The sequence below is a fragment of the Apteryx rowi genome, unplaced genomic scaffold, assembly GCF_003343035.1.
Source record: "Apteryx rowi isolate R43461 unplaced genomic scaffold, aptRow1 scaffold_317, whole genome shotgun sequence".
NCBI lineage: Eukaryota > Metazoa > Chordata > Aves > Apterygiformes > Apterygidae > Apteryx > Apteryx rowi.
In genome coordinates this window covers 893,918-912,381 of record NW_020449608.1, presented here as the reverse complement: position 1 = coordinate 912,381, position 18,464 = coordinate 893,918, and the positions used below count along the sequence as shown (strand labels likewise).

The window sequence follows — 18,464 nt, the reverse complement described above, 5'->3', positions numbered from 1 at the left end:
TCAACAAGAAGAGCATTAGATGACCTTTGCTTCTATTTTGTGACATGAGCTGACTGTTTTATTCCTAGATTGCCATGTGAAACCCTGCCAAAAGCAGGTCCATCTTACCTTGGCTCACAAGTTTTATCCTCACCATCAGAAGACTTTGGAACAATTGGCCAAATCCATCAACCCAGGGGAGGCCTGCCAGTGGGTAGCTGCTCTCTATTCAAGGGATATGCGTTTTGTACATTACCAGGTACTGTCATGAGAGTTATTTAATTTTCTGACTCGTTAATTAAAATTTCTTCTGGAGCCATCTTGCTTTTTTTCATGAACAAAATTAGTGTGTGTACAGTACAATGTTTCGAAAGTCATGGTTCTTTCAAGTATCTCTTTGAGTTGAAAAACTGTACTCTTGAATCAGTGTAAAAGATATCTTTCTGGCAGATCTGATTCCGGGAAAGCTGAACTTACAATGACACAAGAAAATAAAGAGACAGGACATGATCTTTGAATATTTGCTAGAACTGGCCAGATCACAGCTTTGCAGTAAAATTCCACTCAGTAAAATTACAGTTTTCTTGATTGTTCCAATGCAGGTTAAATATCAGAGAGCAAGGCACAGTTCACTCATTGATGATTTTCTGCTTAATAGACTATTAGTTAAAAACAGTCAACATTTTTCCTGTTGTCTTTTCCAAATTTAAACTATAGCATGATAAATGGTCACTACTTTTTTAGTCAAATTTGTGTATCATTTTGGTACAAGTCTTGTACTGGATTTCATCACAGTCAGGAGAACTGCAGGTTATCATGGCAAGAGCTGATAATGCTTTTACTGTGTCTGCTTTTAAATGAGTCTGTACTTTTTACAGAAAAAAAAGAAGCATTTTTATGAGTACCAAACGCCTATTTTTACACATGCTGTATATGCATTATTAAGTTTTTTCCTTTGCTGAAGTGCCATTAAGGAACAAATTGCAGAGCAGAAAATAGATAGATTGCTATGTACAGTACAGAGGTTAACAAGCATCCTCTGAAATGCTGCAGCACATACAACAGCTATGTCCTGTGTATTTTCCCCCAGACCCTGAGGGCCGTCTTCCAGTATAAGCCCCAGAACATTGATGAACTAATGATAAATGCTGGGGACTTCTTGTATGTTGACCCAACACAGCAATCTGATGTGAGCGAAGGCTGGGTGATTGGGACCTCACATCGGACTGGCTGCAGAGGTTTTCTTCCCGAAAACTACACAGAGAGAGCCAACGAGTCAGACACTTGGGTTAAGCACAGGTAAGTCGTGGTTCCCTCTGTAGGTGCTGGGGTTTAATGGGTATTGCTTGCTTTGTACCAGCCACTTGTCATACGGCAGAGGCGTGGCAGAGTTCTTCTGTGCTGTGAGCTGTCAGCTGCCAGGCGCGAGCTGGAGGTGGTGTGGGCAGAGGGGAGTGGAGCGTGCTGAAGCCCTGTAGCTGAAGGGGATGAACTCTTGGGGTCTGCATGGGGAGCTGGGATTTCTGCAATAAAAGACGTAAGACACCYACCCATAGAAACTCAGAGTGCATTAGTTCAGCTGCTCAAAGGATGACCTCTGTTTGCTCTTGAATAACCTTAACAAGCTAATGAATTTTAAAAGACTCTGTTCTGCAGCGCAGATTGAGACTTCAGCCTGGCTTACAATCTTCTTTTCTCTTTTATTCTTCTCATTTCAAGAGGTTGCAAAGTTAACTTGAAATGAAAAAATGCACCACCTTGAGCCCATCCTTGTCTTGTTGATTCACCCATATCAACAGGCATCCGTCTGGCTTCCTGCACTTTGCTCTGTAGCTGGCGGCACCGTTGATGGTACTTGTAGATTAGATCCAATTTTTCTAAGGAGGAGCTGTAGGTACAGTCCTTGCTGAGTCCACAGAGACAGATAGGAGGTCATCAGGTAACATTTCCTTTTCAAAGTTCATACTTTAGAAGGGTTACACACAATATATTCCATCAGTTACTATTATTTTAACCTCCTTCTACTAGTATGTCCTTGCTACTGGACAGATTCTAGCTAAAGAGCAAAGTTATAAAGTGGATAGCAAGTGTGTGAAGATTACTGAATAGAATATGAATCTTGGCTTTCACACTCCTGTATAAAATGTCATGACTTAAAGATCCCTTTTATTTGTGTGTGCACCCATGTTTGTGTGTGTATGTGTTGCTTCTACTTTTTCTACAGAGAATATGCTTTTGTACCAGCTTCAAGATTTTTCACCCAAACTGAAAATGAACCTAATGTAAAGCTGAATGGAGAAGTCCATAATCCAATTATGTCAAGAAGTGTAGCCAATATACTTTCAGTTCAGGTAATTGAGGTTTTTTTATCACTTTTATCTTGTGCTTGTGCAAACATACTCTTAAATAAAAGCATTTAGTAATTTTAATATCTTCCTTTTTCTTCTTAATATTGTCATGTTATAGTGTAATGCATATACATATCTGAACACACATACACTCACAATATATGGTATAGTATCTCATATATACTTTATGATGTGTACTCTTGCCTTCCTTCATAAATCTCTTTTTATTCCTCTCATAATAGTACAACATATAAAATGTCTGCTCAGCTTTCTCTGTGCACAGACTTAACAGGCAAGCTGTGCAGAGATATGTGGACAAGTCTCACAAATAAGGTACAGACACTGGGACAAATATTTTTCTCAAGTTACATATTCCCTTGTCTTTCAAAAGAGTTCATAGCAGAGTAACTAGAGCAGAATTAGTTAGTTGTTACTTTCATGACCAAATTCTAAGGATTTCACCTTAATGGTTTACGTAGTTCCGGATCTTAGCACATTTAAATGTTTTATCTCAGGATGACTGTGTGAATGTCTGTAAGAGAGACGCTCCTGCAAGAGTCACATGTCCTTACTCTGGCTCTCAAGTGCTCTTGTCCCCTGTTATCTGGCTCAGATCTGTGGCAGAGCTACCGCTTGGCCCCAAGACGTTCACGTCTGCAGTCTAGGAGTTTCCCCGGTCTCTGAGTTCCTCCCAAGCAGAAGAACAAGACCACAAAAGCTTGGTTTTGAACTCTGATCTTCTTGTGCGGGCTGATTAGTGTCTTATGGCGTAAATGCAGTACYATTCTGTGATTAGCAGAGTACGTGAATGTAAATCTCATACTGCTTCTTAAGAATTCCCTTCTCCGCTTCTGAAGATACACATCTCTAACCTCAGTGTTGCAGCAGTGGCACTGTGATGGGTTAGTGTTGAGAAAGTTTTAAGCCTTCAACCTGTTCCTCTTTATCTTTTCATTTGTATCTATGTGTGTTGTAAACTAACCCCAAACTATTTAGAATGTATTTGTAATTCCATTCAATCTGATTTAAAAAGTAGCCACAGAGGAGATCTAGGTTCAYTGCTGACTTGGCCAAACAGAGTTATGAAAAGTATAAAGCAGTTAAAATTACTGTTTTCACTGGGAGAAGAAGGATGTGCTTCCTGTTAGTCCTGGTGTAGAAAAGAACATTACCACTAGAATCTGTTAGCTTGTTTCCCTCTTTTGTTTACAGCAGCCATATAATATGTATTAAAATTATAATTATTTCCCATACAAGGATTAAAAGATTTGTTATCAGCACTGCCTTTTACTAGTGTAAATATAGAGTTAAAACCTAATTTGTAGCCCGTGAAAGTCAGAGATGACTTTCCTTTGCCTTCAGTGGAGAGTTGATCAGGCCTACTAGGTGGCCTAAAGATACTCCTCTATTATAGCAGCTCCTTTCTCTCACTTGCAGTACTTCTTTACGCTATAAACCTTTCAGGAATGGACAGCTGTCCTTATTCTGTTGGGCAGCATCTAGACAAAGGAATCCAGACCTGTTAGGCAGGTTAAATATAACATCATAAAAAAMCCAATTTTTATACAACTTTCTCAGAACACCGCTCTCCGAAGAGGTCTGTTGGTGATGCGCCATGGTGAAAGAGTGGATCAGGTTTTTGGGAAGTCCTGGCTTCAACAGTGCTTAACTGCAGATGGTGAGTAAAAGAATGGGAGTTTCTTACCCAATCAGAACTAAAAACACTTGACCCCCCATCTCAGGGATACAAGAAAATCAGTCTCCTGCAGGTAAATCTAAGTGCTGAGACGGAAGAGTGAATAACATTGCAAAGTCAGACACAACACTGTTTTGACCTGCACGTAATCAGTATTTAACACACATACCATGTCCTACATATTTATGCTGGATAAATTCTACAGAACAAGCAAAGCTCTTGAGAGTCAGAATCAGGGTAGTTCATCATGTTGGTCAGAGTCACAGTACACCACTAATCAAACTTGGTGAGGAAGAGCAAGAACAAACCATGATGGAAATGACATGTCAGCACTGACCTAAATTAAAAGCTGAATTTCTTGACTCTCTCTCTTCAAACAAAAAGCATRTTTTGGGGTACAGAAAACCAACTAAGAGCAGGGAAGTATTTTTTGAGAGGGAGGAGGGGAACAAGGAGAAGGGAGAGTTCAGAAGGAAGYTTTATGCTGATAGTCTTCCTCATTATCCTGGGGATCTTCTACATGATGAATTTCACACTAGATAATGAGGATGGTACTTTCTGGCTCTATAATCAATTCATTGACTTCATTTTTATTCAATAGAAATACTGGTTTTTGTCATTTTGGCAATGATAAAAGAATATTGATATGGAGTGAATATTTGTCTTATTTGAGTCCAACAAAGCAGAATTCTTGTGATTTCCTGTCCTCTTGSAAAGCAGAGCTTGCAAAAGAGATGTTATTTTGTAAGGACAGGTGATTTCCCAAATCAGTATTGTGACCTTAAAATGTGATCTCTTTAAAGTAATAGTAGTCACTGTTTTTGTTTTTTTTCTTTTTTTTTTTTTYCCATCAGTGAGACACTATGTCTGTACTGGTAAACTAATCCTGTAGGCACCTGAGTTCAGGCATCGCACATGATGCTCCAAACTGTTTAGTTGTTAGCTAGCTCCCGGTCATGATCTCGGCTGATGATAGCTCCCCTTCACCCACACAGTTTCTAGATGAGGTTTAGGGGACAGCAGAGACCAGAGACCGTTCCTTCTGGACAGTTTGGATGTTTGGGGTGGCGGGAAGAGAATTTAGCTCTTTGGGCAAATGCCTTGCTTCATCACTTGCTGTCATGGCCAGAGAATGGGCACCAACCTGTTTTGTTACCAATAAAGAAGTAATTTTCAGGTTGAGTTCTCAGAATCAACCACTTAACAATCCAAAAAAATTTGATTAAGCTCTTATAATGAAATGCAGCATGATATTCAGCTACTGCCTCCTTCATACTGCAGCAAAATGTTCCACCTTATTTCAGGAAAATACCACAGAGCTGATCTGAACTTTCCTTCCTTCCTACCAAAACGGAGAGACAGCATGAAGCATTTTGAGTACGATCCTCCTTTATCTTGCTGTGGTATTTTCCAGTCAAGACTTACAGGTAAGCTAGGTAATACCCAGTGCAAATTTAGTGGTTTGGGAAACAAGTTTTCATCATGTGCAAAAATTCATACTTGTTGTTTCTGCACTCTGAGTGTGTGAGCCTGACTGTGACAATAAAAATCTGGTGCAAATGCTTGCCTCTCTCTGATGCTTTAGAAATATGGAGACAGCCAAATACCTAAGTGCCATTTGCAGTTTTGGGATTAATCTTCCATAACTATCTTTCCAACATTCACTTTAGACTTGCTGTTTCCACCAGAATGAGCTTTCTAGTGAGCTTAATCAGTCAACAGTGTGTAAAAATGAAAGGGATGTCAATATACCCCATGTTGATGGAACTAAAACACTCCAAGATGTTTTTTGCAGAAAATGGTTTGCAGTAGTTTCTCATCTCTAATGATTTGTAAAACAACAACTCACATCGCTGTTCCCTTCCAGGGGAAGCTCTGCTGGACCAGGAGGTGGCAGTCAGCTATGTGTACTCRTCACCTGCACTACGCTGCATACAGACAGCTCAAAACATACTGGAAGGTAAGGCAGCAAAACTGGATGAAAAAGTCTCTGTCAAATTTCTATGAAGTATCTGAGATGTGCAATTAAGATGATGTATGACTCTGTGGTTGTTTGTTGTTATATTTAAGCAGGGAAGACAAGGACATTTTGTCTAGTTGGTAATGTTGGCAGTAATAAAACTGTTGCCATATGTATGATCTTAAGAGGATGATCCTGTTAAGTCTAATCCTCTCTAGTTATAATGGAATCTAATATGATATGAAACAGACGCCTTTCATGTGAGGCAGAATTCAACATTAGCGGCTTCTACTCAAATCACTACTGCTACCTCTTCTAGAAAATATTTGGAGCCAAAAAGCAAGTGTTTCCAGTACTCTGAAGGAATACATATTTGAATCAGGGAAGATGGTTTTCCCCCGAAAGAGTTTACCTTTGGAAACCAAAGGATTTTAACTCTCTTGTATATCAGAACCTCTCTCCTCTCCTCCCTCCTCCCTCTCCCTCTCCCCTTTTCTCTTCTCTGTGATAGGTCTGTCAAAGCTTCTGAGTTCATTATCCTGTCTATGTTAGAGTTAGGAGGAGAGTGCATTTCTTCTGGGAATCTGTGTAATTCAGTAACCTCTCCTAGGAATAATGAACAAAAGAATGTGTCTTTTTAAAACAGAATTCCATTTCTAACACTGTAGCATGATTTTTTGCCCCGTTGAGGAACACTGAACAAAGTACTGTGTAAAACAGTGAAAACATTTTCCATCTGATGTTTATTCAGATTGCAGCACTACTGAGGTCTTTTCTTCCAATCTCTTCTGTATCTTTCAGATCATCACAACAGAACTCCAGAAATAATAATAATGTAAGAATTTTTAGTGCCTTAACATTAGTCAGGCAGGAGTATAATGCTGATTTCGTTTAATCAAAATGATCCTCTTTTGTTTGGCAATAAGTATTTCATTTTGTTAATGAAAATACTGCATCAAACAAGGGGCAATGTACAGTCTGAATGMAGCACTTTGAGTGTATCTTTCTAAGAAACATTTCTTATTTTTGCAGGGCTTAAATTAGATCAAAAAGTCAAAATAAGGGTGGAACCAGGACTTTTTGAATGGACAAAGTGGGAAGCAAGCAGACTAATTCCTAACTTTATGACTGTGACAGAACTGACAGAGGCCTCTTACAAAATAGATACAAGTTACAGGTAATTGCTGCCTATCTAGCTGTAAAAATGTTTTCTTTCTGAGATTTCTTTTATTCTTTTCCCAGCTCTTATATGTCATAAACCATTATTGCCATTGTAAAAATGGGTGATTCTGATCAAATTGAAGACTGCATGATCCTTTGACAAAACAAGATGTGCTGTCAGCTGCTTTGTGACAGGAATCAACTGCGTTTGCTGCTCTGACATAGAGACAAACCATGTTTTATACGAACACATACACACATTTGGGAATGTGCATAAACAGAACAAGTGGTCACACCTGCACCCACACAAACATCTGGTATTTGTGTATGGTGTCAGTCCTGCTTCGGTGTTGTCTGCAGATTTGCCAGTTCAGGTCCACAGTTTGTTATGCACAAGCACAGCTATATTGCAGGCATTAGTATCAGGTGTCAGGATTCTTGTTTTTACCTTTGCTCATATGAAGCATGTTTTAGAAACATGAAGAAGAACCTGTCGAGGTAAATAACATGCTGGTTTTCAGCAATTAAGGGATGTGACTTTAGAGAAAGAAAGTAAAACCTTTGTTTAGGATACAGCCCTTTGCCTACAGGGCAGAATGAAGAGAGGGTTTCAGGGTCTGCCCTGGGGGAGCTCCATCAAAGCAGAGAGTGAGTCAGGCTCAGATATGCACAGCCTTGGACATGGCAGGTTAGCACAGCTCCACATCATAAAACGTCACTCGTTTGTGTCCCTGAGGCCTTGGAAACAACAGCTACACCAGAAGGAGAAAACGGGGGCCATTCCCATGCACCTTGGGGCAGAGCTGGGGGAAGCAAAACAGGCTAGTGTCGGTGGGAGAGAGAGATGACCCCAAAGCAAGCCAGCTATCATTCAGATTTTGGAGGCAGGCAGAATAACAGCATTTCACTATGATTGATGTTGGTGCCAGATTCAGTGGGGGAAGGGAGTTGTTTTGAGTTCTTCAAAGATAACTGCTGTGCTCAGCAAAGACTTTTTGGGGCCCTCACAGCTCGGGGGTTTGATGCAGCTTCTAAGCACTTGCAAACCACGGCAGAGCAGGAAATGATAAGCCTCCAATTCAATCTAGCTCCTCATCTTGCTCACAGACCAGGCAGCTCTGTGTTTGCTACAGTGCACAGCCAGATCCAGGAAATTACTCAGCAAATAAAAGTGAGTGTCTCTGGGGTTTCCCACATATATAAGAAAGGGGGAAAGGAAATTTCTCATGCCTCAACCTATTTCTTACAGCCAAGCAAGTGTCTTCATTTTAAATCACATRAAGGTATAAAATCCTTCATATTCTTGAGTCATAGCATGTTCTGATGTGTTTTACCACAAGCAGGCTGTTTCCCCCAGTTTTTTCTATATGGACTCACTTGCCTCAAAAATTAACCAGACTTCCACATAGAAAAGGGTACATGGGTAGCCATGGAAAGGTCAGTAGGAAAGCTCTGAAGCAGTGCTAACTACAGCTTTCAGACCCCTCAAAACTTACTTAGATTAGGTCAGAAACAGAATAGATGAGCTATAAACTTGCACATATCATGCTGTTTTCTTGTTTTCTTCCTGTCAAATGCAGAATTCAAAATCCACTGGTTCCAGGGGTTAGTTTTACTAAATTCACCCACCACAGAGGGACAACCTTTGATTAGGTTAAGTCCCTGGCCATTTCCCATCAGTAGAGGACTTGTCCCAAGGTTGCCTGTTTCTAGTGCAACTAGGAGGCAATGCAAGTGAGTGGTGCTGAAGCATTGGCTGCCCAGGTGTTGTGTGGCTGAGGTGAAACCATTTTGAGATGCCTCACCCAGTTGCAGCCATCTCCAAGATGGGTGCGTAGGCTAATATAGTTATCTAGCAGCCTTATCATCAGTGGAAAGACGGGGACATCTCCAGAGAGTGATTTTCTTTCTTAGATAGTCTATGTCAGACACTTTAGATAGCATGAATTGGCCTCTGCAATGGCTTATTTATTTATTTTAGGTGACCTAAACGGACACCTAAATTGCAGGCAGCTAAGGTTGGTGAGATTAACTTTGCCTCTCTCTCTCCTCTCACCCTTTCAAGCAGCAGAGGGTTCATGTGGGAGGGGATACTCCCTGTCCTGAAGCAGGATAAACTCTGCCTTTGCCATTCCTKCTCTTGAAGAGTGTCAACTGCAGACACTCAGAGATCTGCCTTGGGAACCAGTCCCCCTGCTGCACCATCCTTACTTGAAAAATGTTTCTAATCTCGAGCTTTCTTCCTTCAATGTAAGCTGCTTATTTCTTTCCTCTTCACCCTGTACAAGGAGGACAGATCCCTCCTTTCTTCTTCAAAACAGCCCTTTGCAGACTATTAYCATGTCCTTTTTCAGTCTTTTTCTCCAAGCTGAATTCTTTTAATCTTTCCTTGTAGGCTGTGCTTTCTGGACTCTGCTCTCCTCTGGATTATCTCTATTTGGTCCTCATCTCACTTGAACTGTAGCACTCATAACTGGCATAGCACTCCCACCGAGACATTAACCTGGGCTGAACACTTAAGTTGTTATTTAGCCTGGAAGTCACCTGGGCCAGCACCTGCTTCCACATATACCCAATAGGTACAGAAGCTAAAGTATGGATGTCTGCTCTTTGTTGGGGGTGCTCAGTTCAGTTGCAGGACAAGCAGTTAATAACCGGGTTGATACTGAAGGGATGGAGGTGCTAAAGGCCAATACATTAAAAAGTTGTAGCTCTGCCAAAAGGCTGACCGGTTTTGGTCCACCATTCCAGACTTCTCTGGCCTAGCCAGAATTAATATTAACCGTAGTTAATAATCTAGAATGAGCCTATCACAAAGTTTTACCACCTATTTTCTACTTCTACTGCTTGTACTGACATAATGTACTGAGGGCTCACCTGTAAAATACATTATGATACCATACCTTATGACAATATAGTAGTCTAATCTCACTACTGCCTATTCATGGGATAAGGAGGCAATCAAACCAGGGGGAGGAGAGGAGGTTTGTTTGTAGAAGGAAATGAACATCCTGTATTGTATCACAGCACATGACTAGCTACATTTGCTAGCCATAGCTGTGAGCATCTCTGGTTCCCAGGTAACATATATTAAGAGGATGAAATGAAAAATAGGAAGTGAGTTTGAGGACATTGAATACTGTCACCAAGAATGCCATGGCATGGCATGAACCTGTGTGGACACCTTAATATTAGAGATAACTAATTGATGCAGGCACTCTAGCCTGGAGGACAGGACATGGACCAGCCCTAACTAGAGCATCAGCTAAGTAGTCAGATTTCACAGGCAGGGGTCTGCTGAGAAGCACCAGATGACTGCGGTCCTGCTGCCTCTTCTGCCTGTCCCACAGCCCCGGGAAGGCTGGTGAGCTGCAGTCACAGCTAAGGAAGGCCTGCAGGGTCTCTCGCCATGGGGAATTTGGCCTTCCCAGCAACAGCCAGCGCTACCCCACCATTGGACCCCCAGCCACAGCATGGTCAGAGCACTGCAGGCTCTTCCCTCTGCTCTCTGCTGAGGTTGCGGAGCCTGCCTGGGGCAGCCCTCAGCCCTCCTCTGTAAGTTAACATGATCTGGTTTTGTGAAGGTTTCTGAGGAGCTTTGAGCTGGGTCTCAACAGGGTACATGGCATTTATCAAGCCAATCTGTTCAGTGGAGCTGCCCTCATTTACAGCAGTTTGAAGATCTGGCTCTTACTTTTTTTGAAAAATATTTATTCAGTGTTTGAAGAACTCCTCTACACAGAAGAAAGAGGAAAGCCTGATCTTAATAGAAGTGTTCAGATACATAGGAGTGGCGCATTATGATGAATGCCCTTGGAAACATACACTTTTTTAACTCTAGGAAGTAAAGTCTTTACCATGCATTTGTTCAACTAAAGCTCATATGCCTTTTTTGTTGTTGATTTTGGTTTGTTTCATTTATTAAGGAGACTAACATTGAGGGATCAAATCTTGAAATCATTCACATCATCAGTGTCTTGCCTAGGGTATGAACTTGGTCAAGATGGCTAGTGCTGGACCACTCTGTAAGTATGCACCTAGGCAGGCACATCCCAGTCTGCACACCTGGGCAACAGTACTTCCCAACTGAATTGTGCAAAGCACAAGCTTTTCTCAGGCAAAAAATCCTATTTTAAATAATCTCTACTGTAAACTGCAAGTTTTATTCAAGCATGGTTTTCCCTGCCTCTGGTGCTAGCCAGCTTTATGGGCTATAAGATTTAGCCATAAGATTTAATGGAAATTACTATGGAGGAAGCTAATGCCCCATGCAAGCTGTGGTATCAGTATGCCAACCATGTCAATGGATAGGCCTATATCCTTTTAACCAAGTGCCTTTTCTCTGGCATACTCGTTCAATAGTGTTAACAATGTCCCAGTATTAATCTAGACAAATGCTTTCTTGTGATTTTATTGTCAGGGGTAACTTCCCACTCTCTTCTCTGGTGCCATCAGAAACTTATGAAGAATATGTAAGCAGAAGCTCCACAGTTATAAAACAGATTGTCACTTCCTGCCCCAGCAAAGGTAAATGTTTCAGATCTTTGTACATCCCATCACACRCTTTCAGCAACAGGTTCAGAAACTGGCAGAGATTTGCCATTAGAAGCACATTTATCGTGGGTTGTTGGTATCGCCCAGTATTTAAGGCAGAACACTTAGTCCTTGGCCTGAGCTATACTACATCGAAATGTTTCTGAAATTATGTACRTGTATATACATAAATATGGGATAGAAATGGAAAAGCAAAATTAAACAGAAGACAATAGAATACTTCATTGCAAAAGTATAATCTTTGCTTGATCTTTCTATGTCAGGATATAGTTCAACATAAGATAATATTCTTTTCTGGAAAGCTACTTTTTCTATTTCCCTAGGAAATGCTTTTTCCTACTAGCTGGCATGCATACAACACATCAGACTTTTTCTGACCAGTACAATGCACCCTGCCACATTTATCAAAGAGGTCTACAAAGATGACCAAAACAGCCTCACACTTATCAGCATAGTCATCAGACAGTGCTGCAGCTCCCTTACTACTTTTCTTGGCTTATTCTGATATATCAGGTGTCATCCTCATTGTGGGCCATGGCTCCTCCTTGGCATCTTTCACTCGACCTCTGATAGGGCTCCCAGCCAGAGAAAGCAGCGACTTTGCCCAGGTGGTCCGAAAGGTAAGAAGTTTTTTTCAGCAGAAAGTTTTCTCTTTGTATTATTATGTTTTTAATAAGGAGCTTGCTTATGCAGTGAGGCACACATGTAACTGCATGCTAATACCAGTGACATTAGTACCCTCATTACAAAGGGAATCTCATGTAGTTTTAGCATAGTATTGATGGTGAAGAGATGCATTTTCCCCTGATGAACTGTATGTGTCTAGAGACCAAGTCTTTGGAGAAAAGTTTCATGCAACTTCCACAGAAAGTCAGTGCAAAATAATAGTAACACAACAAGATCATTTGAAAACCTCTCCATCTGGAGCTGGCCTCCTTACTATAGAAATAGGGCTAAGAGTCTCCCTTCTCCTCTCAGTGGTGTTGTGAGTCTAAAATTAGCTATATTCAGTGAGTCACTCTAAGAAGTTGMGTGATTTTTGGGTCACTATACATACACACCTTATTTGCTCAGCTTCAGAATGAAATGGAAATGGGTTTTGTTGCCGGCTTTACAATTCAGGTCTGCACTTGAAACTTGTTGGCCAATGTTTGGGGTTTGCTTTTTTCTTTTTTTGATTTGTGCATCATCACCAGTAGCAGATTTCTTCATCCCAGTTTTCCTTTTGTCTGGGAAACACTGTAATACCAGCTGCCCTGGTATTTCCAAGGGGAGAGTTTAGTCTTTAGCTGTATTTTTACTATCAGTATGATGCATAAGAAGTGAATACAGCTTGATCATCAAATCCAAGTATGAATTTGGGGTGATGGCACAAGCTCAGCTAGTGTCCAACAGGCCTCCTTTCTGTTTTCAGTTCATTTCAGAAGTGACAAAATCTCCTGGTGTTTATTCCCAGAATGTTCTCAGGATCTGCTCTCTTCTGTCTTGCAACAAAGCTCTGCCCTCCACATCAAAGTAAAGACTCTGCTAATAATTCCTGCTTGTGTCCTACTTTCCTAGATCCCTTCTCTGGGCATGTGCTTTTGTGAAGAGCTTAAAGAGGAGAACAAATGGCAGATGGTTAATCCACCAGTGAAGACGTTAACTCATGGAGCAAATGCAGCATTTAATTGGAGAAATGGCATCCTAGATGATTAGAAGCCCAGCTCTGTCTTTGAAATTGTCAAAAATGAGAAGACAGTTTATTATTCAGCACAATCGAGAGATTCATCCACAAATCTTACAGCTTATGGGAATTACTCTCTCTGAGTTGTCTAAACAGAGTAAGCACTTCTGAGTTTGGTGCCTGAATTTTTTCTTTTTTCTTTTTGGCTGACTGAGAAGAAGGAACTGTCATAAAAATGAGAAATAACTCTTCAGAGAATATAGAATATAGAATGACCTGATTATAAATTCCATTGCAATTCTGTTCCAGGCACTAAAGAAAACATTATTGCATTTTCCAAGAGCAAAATATAGCCAATAAGAATTACTTTTTTTCCATGCACTAAGAAATTTTCAGACAAACTGAGATATTTGGACTGGAAAAAGTCATCTAGACCATTCTCTCATCCAAGGAGGACATAAACGCTACCTAAAGCCATCTGGTTTCCTATTAACTCTTCTAGTTCTGTGAAAGTATGGGAGGAGGGGAAATATCATTATTTATCTACCCCTTCTACAAAGGGAGTTCATTTTCTATCACAGCAGCTTGCTTTAATGTTGCTGAAACAAAGACAGATACCTGCATTGTTGTACTGGTGACAAAACCCAACGTGAGCAACTCTAACTGCTGAATGTTTCCTGAGATGGCACTTACAGGACAACAGTTTTGTTTTGTGTTGTTCTATGCCAAATTATATTAATGGTGACACACCCATCAGGATAGTTCATCTGAAAGGCTCTTCTCTTGGTTACTTTTTTGGTTAATGAAAGATAGCCCCAAAATCTTATGCACAAAAAGGAACATGCCTTTCCACTGGCTCAGACTTCCTTTATAAACAATCCTTTCAGATAACTACCTCTGAGAAAGCACAAGCATTTGTTGCCATGAGAGGAAAAAATTGAGGTTTCCTTTTCTCTCTTAACATGACTGAAAAAGTTTTCATTTTCAGTCTTAATTTCTGTGTTCCTTCTTGACAAGCCGATGCATGCATGCCATCAACCTCAGGGCATGCGGCAGAGCCCATCTAGCATTCAGGCTTCAGGGCTGAGCGCCGTCTGATAAGTGCTATCACTAGGGGACCACATCCGTAGCTATCAATCCGACTCTCTACCAAGCCATACCTCTTGATCTCGAAAGGCCTTGAAGCCTGTAGATTTCCATACACACTTAAAGGGATCCATAGCACTAGGTGCCCACAAGAGTTCTTGGTAACTGTCGACATCGATCACTGTTGGAAGCCATAGAGACCACGCGTTCTTGACAGGCATTTGTGGCTTTCGCTGTTGGGCCRATTTTGCTCTTGGGAGCCATCGAAGGGGATCGACATCGTTCGCTCTCAGTATGGAGCAGCATCGATGCTCGTCCAATTCCAGACCTCTTGAAAGGGTTCAATATCGATATCGATATCGAACCCTATCGACAGGCCCCGAAAGCGCTCCTTCTCTGCAGGCATGCACAGCTTTGGCGCTGGGGACGATGCTGCTCTCAGTAGGTGCTGCTGCCTATCGACATTGACCGTTTTTCCTACCAACAGGCCATGATGASCATCGATTTCCCTACCTGTCTCTAGGACACCACATCCATGGCTATCGATCCCTCTTGCTACGTAGCGTTAACCCTCGATCTCGAGAGGCCTCAATGCCTATGGACTTCTATACCTACTTACAGGAATCCATAGCACTAGGTGCTGATTACATTCACAGTTATGGTTAGGCTTAGGGTTAGTGTCAAGAGAAAGAGACAGTGTAGAGGTGCCATTGGAGTGGGTGTGGAAAGGGGCTGCCAAAGGAAGGGTTGTATTGCCAAGAGAGCTGTGCTGGGAGGACTCTTATTGGTGGGTGTGGAGACTTTCTATCTCAGTCTTGCATCTGAAAGGGCTTGCTCTGACTTTCCAGCTGTGGCGAAGTCACCTGGGCTGTTGCTTTTCTAACAGCACTGTATTTTAAAAGTGAAAATCAAATATCCCCAGGGCCAAGAGAGGAGCTCTTTGGTTAGAAACTGATGGGAGGAAGCGTGGGACTGCATCTCCAGCAGGTGAGCTGAGTGGCTGCGGCCGCGACAGTGGGAAAAGGCAGAAATCCTGTGCAGCGTTGCAGCCACTCCTCGTGCTGGGGAGGGAGGCTGTGCTGCAGCGCTGAGGATGCTGCGGCTCAGCTGCTGCCCCATGTCTCGGCCATCACCCCCTCACCCCCAGCTGAGAGGGGTAGGTGTGAGGAGCGGCAATTTTGCCCTGACCCTGGAGGCAGGTATGCTGCTCCTCTGTGGCCTCAAAAGAGAGCTCTGAGTCAGAGCTTATACCCCAGAAAGCCCGTAACAAAAAACTAACATGTAGGAGAAGGAGGGGTGATGTCTCCACGGCACACGCAGCCACACTAACAGCACCCAACAGCTGTCTCCAATTAACCCACTGCACTCCCCCGGGCTGTGGTCAGTCATGTCTTCTTGGACACAGAGCAGCAGAGGAGCCATTTCTCACCCTGCAGTGCTCCCTCAGGATCTTCCCCTCTGCGAATGCTGCTGCTTTTGATGTGATCTGCCCTGCTTTTATTGAGCCACGGGACAGATGCCACTGGAGAACCCGTGAGGGCTAGACTCGAGCACGGTCTCAGACGCTGATGGCAGTGATGGGCTCGGCCGCTGGGCTCTGCCAGGGGCTTGGCTCACTGGGATCAGTGTTGTGCATGTGTTAGTGCAGGTGTCTGCGTTGAGCTTACCCTAGGGATAAGGGCCTATGGATAGGGACCCAGCCCTGGTTTTATCAYGACATGAAATGCTGCCTGCCTGGGGATGGAGCCAGGATGAGACACAGAGAAGGAGGTGGGACCTGTTCTCTCTTCCTTAGGCAATGCGCCTGCCCACAGGGAACAAACTTGGCACTAATGGAGGAGAAAGAGAAACAGGTAACTTCCCCCAGGTATAGGAAAGTCCAAAGCCGTTTAGAAGACTGGTCATTTTTAAAACGTTACTGAAGTAAAATTTCAAGTGCTTTCACGGGAAACTTTCCTCTACCTGTTTAGAAAWAAGATCTTTCCCATGATATCTCTTATATTAAGTTTGGGTCAGAAATATAAGTCTTCCTTTAAAAGAGCAAAATGAAACACAAAATAAAATCTCTCCCTTCACTCAATAAGCCCTAAAATATTTTTCAGTTTGGTTCTATTCTGAAAAATAATCTTTAAAAACAGCATCTTACTGTTTGTTTGAACAGCTTTCCTAAGCTGCCACCACAGTGTACAACATAGCAGTGAAATATATCTCTTTACTTTTTACTCCTGTTGGCCTGCAGAAATAATGCGACTAAAAGCTGATGTACCTCACTCTAATCTTGTCAGCATTATTGTCTATGAAGCTCCTACCAGCAGCAAGCATGTGCAGCCCAGCCCAGCAGGCAGGTGCCAAGAGGAGGTGACCGTGCTTGGGGGAAGCACCTCTCCGTCTGGTAGGGCCTTCATTACAGGTGGGGACATGGGAGAAGGTTTCAATCAGTTTGTCCAATCTTGGCATGCAGTCAAAGGACCCACGGAATAAAAAGAACACCATTTGTCAAAAAATATGCTTATTATGAAGACTGCTAAGACACTTGAACCAAAATCCCACTATGTTATATGTTGGGCTTTTTTTGATACAGATGCACTTCAGTGAATTTAAATTCAGTGAATGCAATGAATTAAACTTCTTTGAAGGTGGCAAAGAGGGTTTGAGGACTTAAATATTTCTCTTCTGGTGTTTTCTAACCCAGACACTGCAGTGCTGAGCAGGTGAGGAAAAATGCTTAGCTACAAAATACTTCAATTCTTAAAGACTGATCTGTTCCTGTTGTCCAAATTAACTGAACAGAAGGAACAACCAGCAGAGAGAGCAAGCAACTGAAACTGGATGTCAATCTTTGTAATGAAAGGGCAAGGACAAGCTGTTCCATTCACAAGGAYGCCACTTTTGGTTTTCCTGGGACTCCAGCTGAACACAGGTTCACCTCTCAAGAACACTTTGCAGGATCAAAGGTAAAATCATATCCTTCACATAAGAGCGTTCCTAGCTGTAAAAAATACTAGTTAACAGAGAGAGAATTCCCAGAGTGTGATGCACTCATAATACGAAACAAATTGCTGAACACAGGTGAAATGAAGAAATTGTCTCTGAAGGTTTTGAAGTTGTTTCTGTAGTAAGTAAAAGAAATAGGAAATTCTTTTCCAGTTTCTTCATTTTTATGCAACTCCCCAAAACAGATTTTATTTTTTCCCACTTTAATTTGCTTCAATTGGATCGACTTCATTACCAAAGGAGGAAAGCTTCATGATTTTAAGTTATTCACTTTAATAGATATTTTTAGTAGTACCTAGAGAGTATGARTGTTTTGTTTAATCTTAAAAAATGAAAAGGGTAAATCTTTTTGATAAAGGTCTGTAGTGGTATGTAGTGGTATTAACCTATGGTGACACTTTGTGGGAAAACAAAATCACAAAATTATTTGCCCAAATATGATCTAGAGTGATGGGGGGGGGGGGRGGGCAGGGAAGCAACAGTTGTTGTTTTGAACAAGAATGAAGAACACTGTAATAGTCATTCCTATCATACCCTTTGAAAGGCTAAAAACATGGAAATTTATCATTTAATAATGTTTGGGAATACTTTTAGGCAGAACCTTCTGAAGAGACATTTGAGTCCAGTTCTTCTGATAATCAAGAGGAAAAAAACACAGTGGCTGTTTTGATCCTCATTTTCCCAAAGCCTTATTCCTTGTGCAGTCATTGATATTGGTGCAAAACTAATGTGAATTTTTTCTGACTCAGAACAGTAGGGGGTTTTTTCCCTTCACTTTGCACACTTTTGAATCAACAGTTAGGCAGTCAGGTAGATTTCTGGCTGTCTCCTGGGAGCTTTGCTATTAAAATGCTGTGTAGCAGTAGAAAATGCAGCAGTTTTTCTTGAGTTCAGAAGGGTGTGTGAGTCTGGTCTTGATCTTTTACAGCTTCTTTATGGGTGATTAAAAAATTAAAATGTTCATTTCTCTTTGAACCTGAGAACAGCATGAAAGCTTTGAACAAACCAAGTCTTGTACTC

The 18,464-nt window shown here is 41.7% G+C and overlaps 1 protein-coding gene across 2 annotated transcripts in view; it reads left to right on the top strand.

Moving 5' to 3' along the window:
- UBASH3A (ubiquitin associated and SH3 domain containing A) overlaps positions 1 to 17,588 on the top strand; it is a 29,061-nt gene extending 11,473 nt beyond the window's left edge. The window contains exons 5-14 of one of the 2 annotated variants that reach the window (XM_026070690.1): positions 69 to 238; positions 1,070 to 1,278; positions 2,204 to 2,330; positions 3,906 to 4,005; positions 5,328 to 5,450; positions 5,891 to 5,983; positions 7,016 to 7,160; positions 11,565 to 11,671; positions 12,212 to 12,318; positions 13,259 to 17,588. In XM_026070690.1, the coding sequence (XP_025926475.1) occupies positions 69 to 238; positions 1,070 to 1,278; positions 2,204 to 2,330; positions 3,906 to 4,005; positions 5,328 to 5,450; positions 5,891 to 5,983; positions 7,016 to 7,160; positions 11,565 to 11,671; positions 12,212 to 12,318; positions 13,259 to 13,396 (1,319 nt within the window). In that variant the 3' untranslated portion in view covers positions 13,397 to 17,588. The remainder of the gene's footprint in view (positions 1 to 68; positions 239 to 1,069; positions 1,279 to 2,203; positions 2,331 to 3,905; positions 4,006 to 5,327; positions 5,451 to 5,890; positions 5,984 to 7,015; positions 7,161 to 11,564; positions 11,672 to 12,211; positions 12,319 to 13,258) is intronic. The other variant, XM_026070691.1, reaches the window with a different exon arrangement.
- The last annotated feature ends 876 nt before the right edge of the window (positions 17,589 to 18,464 follow it).